This window comes from Solanum verrucosum, unplaced genomic scaffold (assembly GCF_900185275.1).
Source record: "Solanum verrucosum unplaced genomic scaffold, falcon-dt-bn FXZP01000261.1, whole genome shotgun sequence".
Classification (NCBI taxonomy): domain Eukaryota; kingdom Viridiplantae; phylum Streptophyta; class Magnoliopsida; order Solanales; family Solanaceae; genus Solanum; species Solanum verrucosum.
In genome coordinates, this window is record NW_026019969.1 from 4,155,468 (window position 1) to 4,173,958 (window position 18,491).

The window sequence follows — 18,491 nt, forward strand, 5'->3', positions numbered from 1 at the left end:
GCCAATTCAAAAAGTTCACAAGTAACTAGATTAAAACAATAACAAAAGTTTTCTTCTATATCTATGACTAGTGCACTTGTTTCTGTGCACAGAGAGACAAATTCAAGATTTGAACTTTATGAGACTCGAGTTCGAAATTTTACCAGTCAATTTAATTTACTTGTTCATATGATCAGAATCAAACATCTATGCTAGGTCTTCCCTAGTCTCTGTATATCTACTCTCTTTCTTTTTTTTAGAAGTTTGAGAAAAGTAGGAGCATATGTATAAATTTAGAACTGCTCTAAAATTCATAACAAAATGACCAATAAAAAAAAAATATATGAATGAATAGATAGTTAAGGAAAGAGATGTACCAAAGTAAGGGGCAAGAACAGGAGGAATACTATCCTCTTTTGCAGCTAACATTGGTAATAAAACCAAAAGAAGAAGTAGGTAATGAGCTCTAAACTTGAACAAATCCATCTTCTCTATGCCAAAATTAATATTGTTGTTGTGTGTTTTATGGGGAAAGGAAGAGAATATGAATATGCACTTTGTGTCCAATGAGAGGTAAATTTATAGAGGAAATTTGTGTTGAATATTTTTTAGTAGAAGCTTCTACTTGTATCAAATTTTCAAAGATTTGTATGTGGCAAGTCTTCTTAGGGTTGTCCCAAGTCTAATTAACTTCATAATATATAATTATTTGAAATTTCCATTACTTGGTGGATTAGTTAATCTATGTTCTATTACAATAAACTAAAGGCATTTTTCTTTTTGGGGCAAAGTTTTCTCTTTTGGTTTGTAGAACCTATAATGTAAACATAGAACCTAACAGTAGTAATTTAGAAAACTTTAATGGTTATTTGTGGAGAAAAGTCAGCATTGAGCAACATAGAAGTTAGAACCTGATAGTAGAATTCTAGAATTTGCTTAAATGGAACTTCTTAAAAGGAAAGACGAATTTAGGATTTTCATACGATAAATTTAATTTTTAAATTTCTTTTAAAATGATCATCATACATGTATAGTAGTATTCTAGAATTTGTTTAAATTGAACTTCTTCAAAGGATAGACGAATATAAGATATTCAGACTAATTCAAATTTGCACGGAATAAACGTACTTCACCTTTAAGTTGTTTTCTTTTCTTTTCTTTTCTGGGGTGGGGGGTGGGGGTGGGGGGTGTTAAAACTTTCATAATTATGAGCCAAGTACAAGATTAAGTAGAAGGTTATCAATAGTCTCCCTAGCCAAGTACAATAAGTATTTGGGTTTCATTTGTCAAAGCACTAAGTAGTTAGGTTTTTAATTGTCCCCAAAAACGGTTGAATCACAACTGAAATATCCAATAAAATTGGTATAGTTATAGTTCTAATATATTTTATTGTAGTACTAGAAAATTGGGTTTATCTTTCAAAATTATCATTTTTAATAAAGAATTTTAATGACTTCTAAAGTTGTCCAAATTTTCTTAAATACTTAATTAAAATATATTATCACCTTGGCTAAGCAGGTTTAGTTGAATCAGCTTGTCAAAAAGTTTATACTATGCATATTTGTAAATTATAGTTAAAATTGGGGGATTTTTTTTATTATTCTTTCAAAAGAAGTGTTCTTCTTTGTTGCTTTGTAAAGTAAAAACATATTTTCAGCAACTATCTAAACTTTCACCTTGTCAGTGAGGATATAATTTTCCGCCTTACAACTCCCCTTTACCTACCCCCAATTAATCATACATAGATAGAAGAAGTTCCGTGAGTATGTAAAACTTTTTGAAAACAAAAATTGGAGTAAATGTAAATCAAAGAAGTCAAATGGACACGACAATAACGTCTTCAATCAAACAATAATAACAAACCAAAAGACATAAGTAACTAATAAACATACACATCAAAGGTTTAGGTACAAAAAAAAATTCAAAGATTAAAGTCATAGTTCTGTTTTACATTGAGGGTAAAGCAGTTGAAAGTTTAATGAATGGATCTTCTAGTGTTTAATGTGGCTAATTGTGGTTAACTCAACCATAATTGGGTGTTCATATTTATTTTATGTAATGACACGTATTAAACTACTCAACAGAAGAAAAGAAGAATATTTAAGTTATATACGTTGACAAGGTTGAGTCAGCTTTCCAATTAGCAATACTTGGTGTGATGGTGAAAATTCCCTCAAAGACAAATCTAGGTGCCTGCCTTAGATATTTTACATTTTATCTGCAAATTCAAGCCAAATTAAATTTTTCGAATCACTTTATAAGTCTAGGACACATTAATTTGAGAAAACTGAAGTATCATTCTTTTATGAGCCAAATGTGATGCTTTTGATAAGAGACAAAGGGAAAATTACAGCCTAATACCTTGAGTGATCCAATTTACAAAATATGTACTTCTACTAAACATATCTATACATAACCAGTGTATATGGTGTGTATTCTTCAATCATTTTTGTACATAGAGTTTATAAATTAGTTGGCCAAACTGAATATATTGGTCAGTGAAAGGTTCCTTCTTTAGAAAAGACTATAATTGAGGTTTGCATGCAGCTCTGACTAAAAACAAAGTAAGTGTTTTAATTCAGAAACCTCCAATATATACAGAGAAGTATAATGTCCAAGTCTCACTATAGTTGCAAATGGCAAGACAAGAGGACACATTTGCAGGCCTTCGCCAAACCAAATACTGTGAAAATGACTAATATAAAGAGTTGCACCACCAAAACCATTTGAATATTCACTTTTAAAACATCACACACAAAAAAAGTCAATCAAATAACAAAGCCAAGAAACAATGCAGGCCTTAACCTCATTATATCAGTGTACTCAACCACATTGATATGACTCAAAGTCTCTAACATTCACCCAATTCAAGGAAAGTTCAACACTATTGAGTGAAAGAGATTGAAAGGTAATACAAGAAATGGGGAAGGCAAGCAAATGGATCAGAAACTTCCTAATGGTGATGGGGAAAAAGGAGGAAAGGGAAAAGAAAGAATACAAATCAATAGAAAGTATGGGCACCCCAACAACTCCAAAGGCGAAAAGGAGATGGAGTTTCAAGAAATCATCAAGCATGGAGAGAAAAAGCCACAAGAGTAACAGGTCTTTCGACTTAACTTTTGATCACCAACTAAACACACAAGGTTCAATCCTGGAGTTTGACATGCTAGAGAAACACCACAAAGCAAGCCTAACAGCAAAAGGAGCTATAAAACCAAAGGCATACCTTACCAGACGTGTTAAGGATGCAGCTGCCACCAAAATCCAAGCTGTTTTCCGTGCTTATTTGGTAACCATTCAAACCATGAGTGTGTTCTTGTTTATTTTTAAACTAGGTAAAGCATGTTTGGTTTCATTTGATCCTCAGAACTTGCACTAAGTTACCTATTATGGAGAGGACCTTGTTCTCACCATAAGGTCAATGAACATGCACCGCTAAACTATGTAGGGCTAAATAAATAAGGTTTAATGCTAAAAGGTGAAAAATGGTTTGAAAGCATGACTGATGTTTATGCAGGCTAGGAAAGCATTGCGCGCCCTAAGAAGCCTAGTTAGATTACAGGCACTGGTAAGGGGTCACCTAGTGAGGAAACAGACAGCAGCAATGGTGAGACGCATGCACTCTCTTATGGTCATTCAACTAAGGGCTCGTGTTCAAAGAGTTCAGATGACTGAAGAAGCAAATACCCCAAACTCAAGAAAGAGTCAGAAAGTATCACCTGGGAACAATCAACTTACCAGAGCCTGCAGCATTGTAAGTCTCCTCTTCTCATGCAGAATTTTGAGTGTACCAACATAATGGAAATGACAAGATTTTAAATGGCAGGAAAAGATGGATGTTAGCATTCAAGAAAAAGGGAGAGTTCAGAAGAATAATAGCACGAAAAACAGATCTTCTGGAATGGAAAATGGATTGAGCACCTCTGAGTCTCGTTGCCTTTCACTGTCAAGGAGAAGTCATCAAGTACTTCAGACATGTCCAAGTCCCTCTACACTGAGTGATATGAGCACAATAAGTTATGACAGGCATTTAGAGGATTTTTCCTTCAAGACGCCAGAAAAAGGTTTTGAACATTGCTCTAATGTGTCAACAACCACATCTTCCAAAACCCCATTTTCCATTGCACACTCAGAAAAACCGAACTCCATTTTTTCTAGTGCTACTTTAGCACTAACATACATGTCCAATACAGAATCCTCAAGAGCAAAAGCTAGGTCACATAGTGAACCCAGACAACGACCCAATTGGAGCATTATAAGAAAAAGCAAGCGCACACCATCAATGGATGGGATAACAGGCATACCTGACTCTAGAAGGGAAGAAACACCTACTCACAGCAGGAGACACAATGTCCCAGAAAGCCATGAAGCCTGGTTACTTAAGCTCTACAAACAAGCAAAGTCTATCAAGCATGTCAAGGTTGATTCCGCCAGCATAGTGTCTGCCATTTGACCTCTGGAAGATCTCTCACTGTCTATAACGTAAGAGTGACTAGCACATGAGATTTATAGCTATGTATTGCTCTCTCTCAGCCAAATACATCAGCCTCCTCTGAGCACGTACTGGTTCCATCTTGCCCAGTGAAACTCCATTTTCTTTAAAATATCTCTGTTATTAGAGCATCCAAGTGCATAAGGAGAACTGCAACCTAATACCAAAAATTGGGGCAACACCCAATTTCTAATGAAAACTGATGTTTAAATTCTTTAGCTTGGTGTCTCAAGTCGAGTAAATGCACCCAAAAATAGAAGAGACAAGGAGCATAACAAGGACTCTAATTCGGCAAAAATAGATGCTAACATTGGAACCATCCATAAGCAATAATATTTCTAGCGGAATTAAAGAACCTGTTTTCTCATCCATATTATCCTATCAGTACTTCGTGAATTTGCTAAATATGCTAGCTATGAATTAATGTTTCAGCTTATGACTGCCTCTACGTAGCAAAATCTGGGCACCTACAGAAAATATTACAGCAAAGACTACTTTATACACATTGAATGTTCTTAGAACTAATCTTCTTGTTTAGGAGCATTTTCCTTTATGCTCTTGGTCAACCAAATAGCAGTTTCCCTCGGAGAAACTTTTTCTGGTCCAAATGGCTTCAATAAGACACCAAGTTCATCGAATCTGTCTTCTTGCAAGAGTCTAGCACTGAACTCAAGTAGTCCCTCCAGGGCTTCGGCCCGTTGCTTATAAGATGACATGTTAAAACGACGGCGTCTTGTGTCAGATGAGGTTCGGCTAGATGCACCAGCAGTGGCATTTTGATCAGAAGAATCAGTTATGTCCTCTCTATCCACATGCACCATGGGGCCTTCAAACCCTTGCCAAGCATCATTGGCACTCATTCGATCAAATTTACTGTCAGGAATCTGTATGGTACATTTGTCTTTCATAACTGAATACTCAGCTTGTGGTGAGCCAGAGGAACCTTGCGCAGAGTTTGATGATGTTCGGCGTATAGGATGGAAAGGATCTTCATATGAAGCTAATGGAAACTCAAGCATCTTGTCAATTCGAGGGGCATTGACAGAAACATCAGGAGACTTAATACAGTCAAGAAAACTGAGACTCGGCCTTCGAGGTAATTCTTGAACTGCTGCCTTGTTTGTCAATGGCAAAGATGCCCTACGAGTTGTAGAAACAGATCTCTTCACCAGGGTTCGTGAAGCCTGTCAAGCATAGAGTAGTCAAACGACAGGACGCAGGTGTTGGGAACACATCACCAAGGGAAATATGGTTAAGCAGGCTAGAATTGCATATAATCATATTACTGCTTAAAGTACATAAGCTTATATCCATGATTTTCAGAACATAGATACAAAAGCAACCACATGTTATTTTCTTCTTTTTTTAAACTGGCAACAAGTTGGTACACAAAGGCACTAATAAAGCAGTTCAAAAGCATAATTACTGAGAGACCAAAAACCACCCAGCTAAGAAAAATAAGAATTTACAGAGAATCTTATCAAATGAATCTACTAGGGAATCTGCCTCCTCTACTCTACTTTCTATACACAAAAAGTGAAACAACAAGATACAATTCATCTTGAGCTTCTGTGTTGAGGTCTGCTTATCTTCAACGTGTTCTTTTATTTTCTTTTTGCTTTTTCTGCTCTCTCTCTCTCTCTCGTGTGACAGTATTTGATTTCACACACAATTTAAGATTTTAATCTAACTAGTTTATCATATAATAATAATTGTGAAAATGAATATTAAAATTGTTACTGGAAATTATCTAAGCTAATGTGATGGAACATATCCTGGTTCGGGCATTCCAAACAGTTAATCAAGATCCAAATGAAAATAACAATATTAGGTTAAATTTTAGGATACCCGCTTTTCTTTTCACATATAAGTTGACACCATCTAAGATTTAGTGAGAAACCATTTTCTCTAAATCTGTTGCAATGACAAACTATTGACTCTATTAGTTTTTATATATTGGTATTTTGCCTACTTTGTTGTACATCAGTTGAACCGCTTGGACGTTCTTGTCTAGAATAAAATCCATTTACTTTTATAAAATAGAAAGAAGTAAAACGAATAACCTTTTACTTGTAACCTTACCATATCACTGTTCCTTAGATCCACTTGTCTTCTTGGAGTAGTCAATTTTGGCACGATCACCTTTGGATTCTTATTCACAAGCAAAGCTTTTGAAGTGATTTTTTTTGTGACAGTTGATCCTCTATCAGGGCTTCCAACAGACAATTCAGATACTCTGCTTGGTGTTTTTGGATATCTACGATTTGAAAAAGTATAATCGTGATCAGAGACACTAGGATTCAAAGTCCTATCATTTCCACATGACATTCGCTTCTCTCTGTTCTTTGCGACAGGTGTGCTTTCAGAAATTGCAAATCTGGTTTTCTTTACATCATTATCAGGCAAACAAGCAGGTAAACTGTTGCGTCTGGGGCCATTAAGTTTGAGATGTGTATTAATCACATATGGCTGAAGAAGTGGATTCCTTAGAAGTTCTGCTGCCTGTATAACAAAAATAATATTTTAAGTCAGTATGAATATTACAATCAAAATATGCCTTAAATTTTCAGTCTTTGTGAGGAGATTCCCTATTAACTTTATATCTTAAGAGCTGATCAGGTCACTAGATCAATTTTGGCTACTAACCAACAGTCTAGAAAACTAATCTGACGGAACAATGGAAGCACTCTAAAGAAGCCAAATAGACATATTTTAACCTTTTGTCGTCAGTATTGAATAGCTTCTGCGAGAAAGTAATTTAAGGCGTTACGCTTCCTGTATTTTCATGCTTCAAAGTTAATTTAAGAAGAAATTTATCAACTTACAGAAAAATAATAAACAGAAAGACCTACTGTTTAAAGTGTTAGCATGTTAATCCTTTCATTTTTGTTAGAATCACTACTCTCAGTTATATAGTAAAAAACACTCCTGTACTTCAGAAGAGAAGCTCCTTCTAAGCCAGCACTCAAAGATAATCATCAATTATGAAAGGCTTCATACTTCAAAGCTAAAGACAGGAAACATGAAATGCTTGTGGGCAAAATGATGAGACATGTCATCGATACTGTTGATATTACACAACTACATAAAAGTTATGAGTAAAGATCCTTGCAGTTTTAGCATAAACGTAAATTAAGGCTACAACTTCTCAAATTAGATGCAACACAACTAAGAAAGAGATTATTCATGTCCTTTGGTTTTCTTCACTATAATCCCTAATAAAGGGTCAGAGTTAATTCCCAGCTCTTAGGAGTAGCTAGTTGTTTTTTCTTATTTAATAACAAAGAAATCCCTCAGAGCCTGAGGTGACTGTTCTCTGTGGATAATGGCCCCCTCCTCTGCCCTCTACCCTTCTCCACTAAATACAAGTATGTGGAAGGGTTCAGATCTGCGATGTGTGCTCTTAGGAGCGACTAGTTCCTTCGCATATTTTACACAACCAGACAATATTTATGGAACATTAAAACATTTGGCTTGTTACATATTGAATAGAGGACTTCTTCTCCACCTATGCATGTCAATCAGTCCACATAGGTAATTTAAGACTAAAAATAACAGGTATCGCAGGCTAGAGAGTATTGCTGACAGAAAGTCACACGCAGGACAATTGTAACTGAACCAGTCGAGTCATATGAATACATAAAATACAATACAGGAAACTAGAAGGAGGATTTTTTTCTTTTGAAATAGGTAACTTCAATACAGGAAACTAGGAAGATTTTGTGCCGTAGCTGTGGTATACTTAGTGATATTTAATTCAGATATACTATGATGCTTGGGATAATTACTAATAAAAAAAATTATTGAGAAAGATAATTATTAATAAAATTTGTTGCAAATGCTACAAATCATTAACTACAGAAGAAGCATATTGATAGCAAAATTCGGGTCTAAGTTTCCTTGTTTATCCCTTTACCTTCCATCCAAATGATGACTCATCAACTTGGTATTTGTAAAGATATTTTACATTACCAGAAGATCATGTCAACCTGCCTTTTTCTTAAAATTAAGGCAGAAGACAGTTGCCGTACAAGTTCTGGAACAATGGTTAGAAAATGTGTCTCACTTGAGGATTTTGTCTTGTGAAAGTATTACCAACCAAAAAAATTAAAAATAAGAAAGAGCAAAAACAAAAGATATAAAATTGAATGTTTCTAATACTGGATGAAACATAAGTCAGAGGAAGTGTCTTACATTATGGTGTAAAGCACAGGCATGGAAAGCGGGAGATTCACGAAAGAAATGTAACAAACAATAACCTCATAGTCACATATTTGATTTTCAGGTAAAGAAGTTGAGACAGCACTACAGCATTTATAAGCTTCTGTTGGTTTATCTTCAAAATAACTCCATCATATGCAGATCTCTATCTAAAAACATAATCCATTTATGCAGATGACACAATATGCACAGTAAACCACCAGTTCAAGTTTCTTAGTGAATCTCATAGGAGATCTTAAGGCAATACCATAATGGCTTAAGATGTAAATGAACCTATATAAATCAGATAAAGAGGAATCATACACTTGGCCTCAGTTCTGGGTTTTTCCGCAGCATGCTTTTGACAAGACCTCGGCTGGAAGGCAAATAAGAAAAGTGAATAAGCAGAGTTAAATAAAAGATTCTCATTCAAGGGTAGAGTTTCTCATATATAAAGTCAAAAAAAGATTTCAATGCATAATTGCTGAGGCACGTAAACACCCCTCTTACTTTTTGGATCTCGGTGTTCCTTTACTAACAAAAGTAGTACATTGCAAATAGAGGCTATAAGAAGTGAAGAATAGACTCTTCGTGTCGTCATGATGATTCCAAAAACAACCTTGAGTTGTTCGTCATAATAATGAACACCTGCCTTCCTGACCTCCAAACTAATGCATTATCTCCTTTCACCCAATTTTGCCTTTAGATGGCACCAAGTAGAAATATGTCCTCCACCAAGGAATAGAAAGGGCCCGGGAGGGAAGATGCAGTTAAAATGATTGTTGATTTTTATTGGCCTTTCTTTTAAAACTGCTAGTTTATTCTCCTTTAACATCTCAAAATTTATTTTACAGAAATCTATGTTGGTACTTGGGAATTTGATGATAAAAACAAAATTTATTCCATTCATGCAAATTTACATAGGGAGCCCTGTCATGTTTTGCATTGGACTGGAAGCACAATGGAAGTAGAGGGAATTAAAATGCCCTTAAGAGTGGTTAGTGTAATTTAACTTTAAAATCCTTATGTTGGCCTTTTCAAATAAGGTATGCTTAGATACTGAAACCTCACTAAATTAAAACCAAAGGTACACTCGACTAGTTAAGCTGCTACAATTTTATTCCCATCTGTTGATTGCCTGTTTATAAGTTCAAAATAGACCTGTATATTTAAGATAGTTCTCCAAGAGAACAAATCATTTAAAATCGAAAGAGGATCTTTCTTTAACAGTTCTAGAAGTCCAGCTTAAGAAATCACAGTCCAAAATAAAAAGGCAGCACTTGAACATATAAACATACACCATGACAAAACAAATCTCAATCAAATGAACGACTTACAATGGACCAGAGTATTTTGTCGGAAGTGGTGCCACAATAGACTTGTTTATTTTGTTGATGAGTGCTTGCATATCCTATGTCAACAAGCATAAAATAGCATAAGTTTCAAGGACCAAAAATATCCACCAATAGGAAAGTGAATAGTAAAATGCAAAAGCCTTAAAAACACATAGATAGCAAGGGTTAGTTTCTCAAAGTCGAAGTAACATTACCCAATAACTACATCATAAGTAGAGTCATAAAGCAACCATCCATTTACTGAAGTATAAGAAGGAAGACAAGGGCCATGATCTCCTAGAAGTACTTGTTAGAGGGGGTTAGTGTACCACATTGAACATCTTGTTAGAGTGGCTTACCATCCCACATTGGTTGGGGAATGGACGGGTGGTCAGCTTATATGGACTACAACAATCCTTCTCTCATGAACTAATTTTGGAGTTGAGTTAGGCCCAAGTGTCATATTTTTACATGGCATTAGAGTCGGGTCTATTCCCATTTGAGTTCCCGGTTCATGCTCTAGTTGGGTTTGGGCGTGAAGGACGATGTTAGAGTGGGTTAGAATCCCACATTGTTTAGGACGTCGGGTAATGGACTGGTGTTTTGCTTATATGAACTAGGTCAATCCTCCCCTTAAGAGCTAAGCTTTTGGTTTTCAGCACACAATGAAGAAATAAGGTGCAATTCTTCATAAAGAACACTTGATTATTTCTATTTTCAGTGGAGCTCCAACGGGAAGATAGAAAATCCCCATGGCTCATTAGCTTAAACATGGCAATTGGCATAAACAAAATATATCTATTGTTAGTTTCACATATAAACAAGACAAGTAAATATCCAATTTCTCATATATATTTCTTTCTTCCTATTAAAGAGGGGCGAATTTATATCCTAAAATATGAGGCACGTGAATCCGTGGTCTCTCCCTTAAACTATATATATATATAAACTAGTATAGTATTAGTTGTTGGCACTCATGCTACAAGAAGGCTAAATGGTGCACTTGGTCGAATGTTGAGTTATTTACCTAGAGGATTAGAGATCAATTCCCACTTCTTTTTTTGAGAAATGTAACAGTTAGTCTATATTTTTCCAAAGGTATACTACCTCAAAAGTGTAGTTCCCCTCCAAAAGTGTTGTAATTACATAGGATCCTATACCTACCAAGTTACAGCCAATCTATAGTTGTGCTGATTACTTCTGAGCTATCTAGGTTTACACCAAAAATAATACAGAGCTAAACACTTAAGCTTAAATCTTTGTATGTTGCTCTGCTTTCCTTCATGACATCTCTGGTTCCTCTCTAGCCATATTGTCCACCATATACATGATGGGACAATCTTCCATCTCTCCTCCTTTCTTCCTGCATTTCCATCCCTATTCCAGCACTTCAAAACCTCTTTGATCCTTCCTGGTTTCACCCATTTAATCTCTCTCATATTGGTGAACATTTGCCAAAGTTGGGTTGTCCACTTGCAGTGTAAGAAGAGATGGTTGACTGTCTCTCCTTGCTCTTCACACAAAAAGCACCTGGAACACAGGTGAAGCCTCTTTTGTTCAGGTTCTCATGTGTCAAAACTGCCTCCTTAGCTAACAACCAAGTAAACCAGTTTACTTTATAGGGTATCTTGGTTTTCCATATCATCTTCCAAGGCCATTCTACTTCCTCAATGCCAACTGTGTTGAGATCTTTTTTTTTTTTTTTTTGATTTGCACCGGGTGTCCGAGTCTCTTTGAGCCCCGACTAATCCTGGGGGTGCACAGGCCCTCGGCAAGGAGTTTCCCGCAAGTGCACCACGGTTAATTCAGGTTTTACCCAGTCCGATGGCCCTCAGAAATTGTTTGCACCTAGTGGGTTTCGAACTTGAGACCTTGAAAGGGAGCAAACCCCAAGGCTCAAGTCAATTGCCAGCAGGCCAACCCCTGAGGGTTCTGTGTTGAGATCTTCATATGCTGAATTTACTGTGAAACACCTTGTGCTCCCCACATTCCATACCAGTGAGTCCTCTTCCTCATAGAACACACGTTTTTCCTCTTTTTTTTAGTGGTGCACCCATGTTCTAGAAAAATCCTAGATTCGCCTCTGCTAATAAATAAACCCGCTATTCATCTTAGGTTCAATTATTTTTTTTTCTAGAATCAAGCTAAGTAGACCCAACTAAACTTCATGCTCATCACTATTTTCATAATCCAAACATGCTCCCAATTTGCATCAAGTGCTACACACTTGAATCTTCTTCTAACATCTCTCTGGAGTCATAATACCAACACCTAGAACATGCACAACAACGAATTTCATCTGAAGTTCGTTGGAATTCTCCACAACCATTGTTAGTGGTTAAAAAATGGACATCCGACAAGCTGCAACAACTACAGTTATCGTTTCTATTAAATTAGGATTTAGGCCTAACTCACACTCCAAATGCTAGCTCAACCCGTGCTTAGTATCTAGTGCATGGGCAATTTTGATCTTGCAGCCCCCAACATTGGGTGAAATGGACCCTGCTCTGATACCATGTTAAATTAGATCTTAGGCCTAACTCACACCACAAAAGCTAGCTCAAAGGGAGGAGGATTGTCCAAGCCTTATAAGGAATCCACTCATCTCATTAATCACCAATGTGGGACTTTTGTTATTCTTTAACAGTTTCATTTGCAAAAGAAAATTCTACTAGCTGAACTTACTGAAATATTTAGATAAATGATATGAATAATCGCTTCTGTAAAACATGGGCTGCATCATGCAATAACAAACCCAGTGTAATCCCACAAAGTAATGGGATGCATCATATGCTGACAAGAAAATTGTTTGAGTAATAAGGGAGGAGGATTGTCCAAGCCTTATAAGGAATCCACTCATCTCATTAATTACCAATGTGGGACTTTTGTTATTCTTTAACAGTTTCATTTGCAAAAGAAAATTATACTAGCTGAACTTACTGAAATATTCAGATAAATGATATGAATAATCGCTTCTGTAAAACATGGGCTGCATCATGCAATAACAAACCCAGTGTAATCCCACAAAGTAATGGGATGCATCATATGCTGACAAGAAAATTGTTCGAGTAATAAGGTTAGGCAGCAACAAGGTCATCAGAAACTTACAAATGCCTTGAATGCAGGCTTAAATGCAGCCATTTCATATATACAGCATCCTGGATAGAAAATCAAAGAAATGTCAGTGCACCTTCACATTAGTGCCCACTATGTATGACAATTAAACATAGCATCAGGCACTGATGCGTGCCAGCATGTAACATGTGTGCCACTTGATGTACATCTGTATTACCTAGAGACCATATATCCGACTTAGATCCATAAGGTATGTCTGCAAGAAGCTCAGGGCACATGTAACTGGGGGTTCCAACAATCTGCAAAATTAAGCAAGAATAACTTAGCTAAACAATATTGAAAAACATGAAATCTTTAAGGTAAAAAGCTACAGTAACATTACTTACCGAGGAAGCAAGGTCATCTGAAGTCAACATCTTGGCAAGTCCAAAATCACCTGCAAGTAGTATGTCGCTCTTGTCCTTCAGTAAAGTATTATAATATAGAATTTTCAAGAAGCCTGAAATGGAAAATGAGCAAACTAACCTAGACGAATATCCTGCTCTCTTGTTAGAAATATATTTGAACACTGCAAAAGATGTTACAAACACAAAGTTTAAAGGAGAAGCAAGGTTAAGAAGTAATAAGTCCATGAATCCACCCAGTGAAAAGCAAATGACAGCAAACCTTGACATCACGATGAAGGATATGATTCATGTGCAAGTAGTCAAGAGCCATTAAGAGTTGAACAAGCCACTTGCATAGTTTCTATTAACAGTTCATGACTTGGTTAGAGACCAATGACAGATAAATGACAGTTCAACTTTTAAAATAACTCTTTAAACTTTAATTGAACATTGGAGCAAAAGATGCAAACAGCAGAAGGTTACCTCTTCAAGAAAATGGACACCCTTTGCTTTTTTTATGGCCTCTGCCCTGCAAAGTTGAAGGAAAATGGAGGTCATTACAATAAAGCAAACATGCAGCTATTATGGCTACTTCCAAGGTCATTAGAGACGAATGGAATCAAACTACATAGTGTAAGTAGGAAAAGGTCACTAACATGTCTCCACCTTCGCAATAACCTATGACTATGCACACATAGCAACCCTGCAAGAGAAGGCGCAAAAAGAAAATCCCATTTAAGCTTTGAATATATCCATTTGATAAACACCGCAGCAGTCAAGTAGTGATAAACACACATATGTCAAATGTTCTATCAAAATATTAGAAGTATCATAGAAAGGAAAGAAAAGAACAGGACTTGAAAGATAAGTACTGTTAGCAACCTTCTCCACCCATGAGTCTTTGTACTCCACAATGAATGGATTTTGCATACTCGAAATAAGGGCCATCTACAAAATAAAGGTTAAATTAAACGACAAGGCATTTTAAGAAAGTTCAACTATGAAGCATAATATGGCATAGAATACATATGAAGATGTACATCAAGTAGCAGTAGAAGTATTTGGCGTCAAAATGATTTATGTTCTTTTTCTTTGAATGTTCAAAAGGAGTTGCAGTTTCCTTTGTATAGAAGATTTTATTTTTCCTTCACACTCCAAAGTGTTCCTTTTCTGGTTACTGAAAGCTTAGAATACCAAAATAGAACAAAAAATATAATTTCTGAGCCTCTTTAAAGGCAGATATGTAGAAATTCTAGAATATGGTAAAACTCAATGTTTTCTCAATGTTTCCTAGCATAGGGAAGGCTGGGAGGTGGGAAGATCATGGTTTAAGCAGAAGACAAACCTCCTGGTGTGCATTTCGGCGAGTCCTATCCGTTTGCCGAGCGAGACGAATTTTTTTCAATACATACCTTGAAATAAGATGGATTATAAAAGAATAAATTAATTCCTATTTCACAAACATATCATTTGATAAGTATCAATTACTAACAGGATTGAAGATTACATATACACTGCAAATAGTAGAAGTGCAATAGTAAGTATATGTATGTGGCTTATATAAATAACAAGATTTTCTAGTTCTTACTTCTTCTTTTCAAGCTTATGCTTCACAAGAACTGCAGAGCCAAAAGCCCCTTTGCCAATTTGCTCCAATATTTCATACTGTTCCATTGGACCCGTAACTGACTTTCCCTTCAAAGTTCAAACTTCAACTTGCACCAATCCCGTTGCTAAAGGAAAAAACAAATAGATACATTAATAAACTACTACAAGGCTACTAGTTTAGACAAAAATAAAGCAAAACAAAAAATAAGAGGGACTCAACTAATTATAATTAGTCCTACATTGCCAAAAAGCTATTACTTCAGATATAGGTACATATTATCCCATATGCAAAGCATTTAGAAAAGAGATCTCGAGGAATTATAGTGCGATTCCCAGAACTTAGATCATGTCAAATTGCTGAAAATCTTCATAATGAGGTTCTAATATCAGGATACAACTGCAATTTTCCATTACACTGCACCAATTTAAGCAAAACAAATGCAATAAAGTGCTTTTTTGTTGAGATAAGAAAAGTCGGGCCGTTTTTTCCATGGTACCAAGTTAATTATAAAAACTAATGCAAATAAGTTGCACTTTCTTATATTTAAAGAGGAAGAAAAGTTGCAAACCAAGAAGGCAAGAACCCAAGACTCAATCAAGTCTTCCATTCCAAGAATTTGAATAAACCAGAAACTACAAAACCCCATTAGAGTTTAGACTGATGAATGAGGTACATTTTTCTTTCTAAAATACAAGGAATACAACTAATCAAGACTACCATCTCAAGAAACAAATCAGACGCCCAAATCACAGTTGGTATTCAGTACAATATACAAAACATTAGCAATTACACATTCAAGAAAATCAAGAAAGTACTAAAACCCCTGCAAGACTAGACATTCAAGAAAACCAAGAAAGTACCAAACCCGTGCACAGTTAGACATTCAAGAAAACACACAAGTACCAAAACCCTTGCAGTTACACATCAACATTCAACTGTTACCACTGCATTCGAAATTTTAAAAAAAAATTAATATATGAAACACTACAAACAAGATCAGAGACTGAGAAAAAAACAAGAAAACCCCAAACACTCAAAAACAGCAAAAATCTAAAAGCAGATTCAAAATGGGCAACTCACTAAAATAACCTAAAAATAGAATAAATTAGAGCAAATTTCAAGTTCCCATTTACCGGCATTGAAGCTAGTGAAGGAAGAAATAGGTGACAGTCAAGAAAATTGTACAGATTCACTTGAATTTAAGTTGAAAACAAGAAAAGGGGAAAAAGTGAAAAAAGAAAAAGCTGAAAAAGATGAACCAGAAACGTGAAGCTTTGGTGGATCACGAGCTACATTGAAGAATACATAGGGCAACGAGATGTGAAAACGACGTCGTCCGTAGCCTTTGGTCAGAAGAGCAGAAGAAGAAGAAGAAGATGAGGAGGAACAAGTGAGTGTTCTTGCTCTTCTTCCATAGTGTCTTTTTGTTTTTTTCTTACAAGAGAGAGAAGAAAAGAATAATGGAGAAAATATTTATTTAATAATTACTCCTACACTACTATTTATTGATTTGTACTGAGCAGTAAGTAAGTTTTTTAATAAATATTTACTACTTATTGTCCATATATTAAGGAACATTGAAATAAAATCGTTATATATCTGATTATTATTTTTTTAATAAGAATGTCAAATTAAATATGACAAAATAAAAGTAAAAGTGAACGCAAAGAATATTAAAAGATAAAAGTATTGAAAATATTTTGAATTTGACGTAAATTATTAGTTTCATCTATTAATGAAACTTAAATACACTTCTGATCTATCACATGACATAGCAAATGATATCTAATTCTTGTTGGAGCATGCAACTCTTAATAAGAATTCGAGAAAAAGTGTTGAAACCACCTTTAAACTTGACCAAAATTTAGGAATGTACTTTATTTATGTTATAAAAATCAATGATGTATTTGAGTTTAATTAGTTAAATAAAATAATATTTTTAAAATTATCATTAATTCAAAGATGAATTTAGGAGCGTTTTCAATTATACGAAAAAAGATGGTGAGAATGGAGACAAAGGAGGGGTGCAGAAGGAGACAAATATAGAGAGAGAAAGGAGATTAACAATTTAAAAATGGATTAATTAATTTTAATTTATTAGTTTGGGGATCTTAATGTAATGAAAATGATGAGAGTAAGAAGTAGACAAACTCTTTGAAGACAACCCCACCTGCCTCAACCCCACTCCCAAAAAAAGTTGAATGATTATTATGAATGTGCATAATCTTTTTTTGACATATTTAGCAAATCAAAATTGGTTTTAGAAACTTCAATTGGAGTAATAACCTTTAATAACATTCGATCTATATAATTAATATCTTCGTTATTGAGCAATCGCTTTTAGTTGTCATTATACTCTATTATTACTATCAATTACGATCATCAAACACAAATATGTACTTCATAATTATTATCATAGACTCTCATCAACATCAAAGATAAGAGAAAAATTGATTAATTATATTTTAAAATATTGAAAACTCTAAACTGAAGCAAATTAAATGAGAAAATATGAAGGAAAAGAATACCAATTAACTGATGTATCATATTATCTATCATCAGCTATAACTATATTTTTCACTAGTTATATATATTGTACAAAAAATGATATTTTATACATAAAAAAAAATTAAGAAAATGATAATAAGAAATTATTTGGATTCCAAATCTTATCATGTACTAGTCTTGAAATTTGTATAAAATAATATGGTCAAACTATTTAAGGGGTAGATGTGGGGACCACTTGTTTTAGCAATCTAAGTAGATGGGCCTGAAAGTGGGTAAGGGGGGAGTACGGGTGGGCCATAAATTACTTGGAGCGTTTGTCGGGTATAGAAATGTGGGCCCAGGCCCTAACTTTCCTCCGATCAATTACGAGGCTTTATCCGTGAATCCTATTTAACCATCCAATCACTCACACATTTCATATTTGACTAGAACTTTCCTTTTATTTTCATTTTTTTCCTCTCCAATTAATTCTAATGGTTGGTCTAATAATAGAATTATTCTATAAATTAAACGATTGTTATATTAATCGGGATATTTTGTGCATGATAATCTAACTTAGTTAACCTTGTCATTCAAAATAAAATGAAATAATTTATAAAGTTGCAAGAAAATTATTTTCAAAATATTAAAGTTTTTACCTTAGTAAGAAAAATTTATACTCGATCAAACTAGTATGATCGATCCAAGAAAAAAAGTGAAAAAAGACAAAAAGTTTCGTAATACATGAAGTAAACAGATTTAAATTTTAAGGTGGACGAGTGTTGTGTTATGAATTTCACCAATGTAGAGGTGCTAGGACCAACATTATGGTCTTAAAAACCTATTTGAATTGACTTAATTTAAGTGTTTTTAAGTCAAAATAACTTTTAAATATTTTTAAAGTGTTTGGATAAATTTAAAAGGTACTT

At 34.8% G+C, this 18,491-nt stretch overlaps 3 protein-coding genes across 4 annotated transcripts in view; 1 reads left to right on the top strand and 2 right to left on the bottom strand.

Annotated features, from left to right (window-relative positions):
• The window catches only part of LOC125815905 (uncharacterized), a 67,358-nt gene that overhangs the window by 1,377 nt on the left and 47,490 nt on the right, over nucleotides 1-18,491 (bottom strand). Inside the window, exon 2 of the mRNA XM_049495478.1 lies at nucleotides 357-490. Coding sequence (XP_049351435.1) covers nucleotides 357-465 — 109 coding nt within the window. The 5' untranslated portion in view covers nucleotides 466-490. The remainder of the gene's footprint in view (nucleotides 1-356; nucleotides 491-18,491) is intronic.
• Nucleotides 2,834-4,440, top strand: LOC125815907 (protein IQ-DOMAIN 19-like). The gene is made up of 3 exons (XM_049495481.1): nucleotides 2,834-3,268; nucleotides 3,497-3,733; nucleotides 3,806-4,440. Exons 1-3 carry the CDS (start codon nucleotides 2,900-2,902, stop codon nucleotides 4,430-4,432), a joined length of 1,233 nt encoding a protein of 410 aa, XP_049351438.1. The 5' UTR covers nucleotides 2,834-2,899; the 3' UTR covers nucleotides 4,433-4,440.
• Nucleotides 4,795-16,588, bottom strand: LOC125815888 (serine/threonine-protein kinase Nek2). 2 transcript variants are annotated; one of them, XM_049495456.1, is made up of 15 exons: nucleotides 16,335-16,588; nucleotides 15,055-15,199; nucleotides 14,812-14,878; nucleotides 14,349-14,414; nucleotides 14,123-14,169; nucleotides 13,950-13,995; nucleotides 13,747-13,827; nucleotides 13,606-13,648; nucleotides 13,467-13,516; nucleotides 13,298-13,379; nucleotides 13,114-13,163; nucleotides 10,009-10,082; nucleotides 8,996-9,047; nucleotides 6,554-6,973; nucleotides 4,795-5,655 (listed from the first exon to the last, which is right to left on the bottom strand). In XM_049495456.1, the coding sequence occupies exons 2-15, from the start codon at nucleotides 15,138-15,140 to the stop codon at nucleotides 4,993-4,995; spliced, it is 1,827 nt and encodes a 608-aa protein (XP_049351413.1). In that variant the 5' UTR covers nucleotides 15,141-15,199; nucleotides 16,335-16,588; the 3' UTR covers nucleotides 4,795-4,992. The 2 variants fall into 2 exon arrangements, with proteins under 2 accessions (XP_049351413.1, XP_049351414.1); XM_049495457.1 differs by lacking the exon at nucleotides 16,335-16,588 and adding an exon at nucleotides 16,156-16,173.

What these genes read in the sequence shown, in the direction of transcription:
- LOC125815888 (XM_049495456.1), bottom strand. Translation starts at nt 15,140, where the DNA reads ATGGAACAGTATGAAATATTGGAGCAAATTGGCAAAGGGGCTTTTGGC. An exon ending in TCCTTCATCGTGATGTCAAG is followed by an intron (nt 13,649 to 13,746) that starts GTTTGCTGTCAT and finishes CATCTTTTGCAG; the next exon opens with TGTTCAAATATATTTCTAAC. An exon ending in ACCCAGAACTGAGGCCAAGT is followed by an intron (nt 6,974 to 8,995) that starts GTATGATTCCTC and finishes TTTGTTATACAG; the next exon opens with GCAGCAGAACTTCTAAGGAA.
- LOC125815907 (XM_049495481.1), top strand. Translation starts at nt 2,900, where the DNA reads ATGGGGAAGGCAAGCAAATGGATCAGAAACTTCCTAATGGTGATGGGG. An exon ending in CTGTTTTCCGTGCTTATTTG is followed by an intron (nt 3,269 to 3,496) that starts GTAACCATTCAA and finishes ATGTTTATGCAG; the next exon opens with GCTAGGAAAGCATTGCGCGC. An exon ending in TTACCAGAGCCTGCAGCATT is followed by an intron (nt 3,734 to 3,805) that starts GTAAGTCTCCTC and finishes TTTAAATGGCAG; the next exon opens with GAAAAGATGGATGTTAGCAT.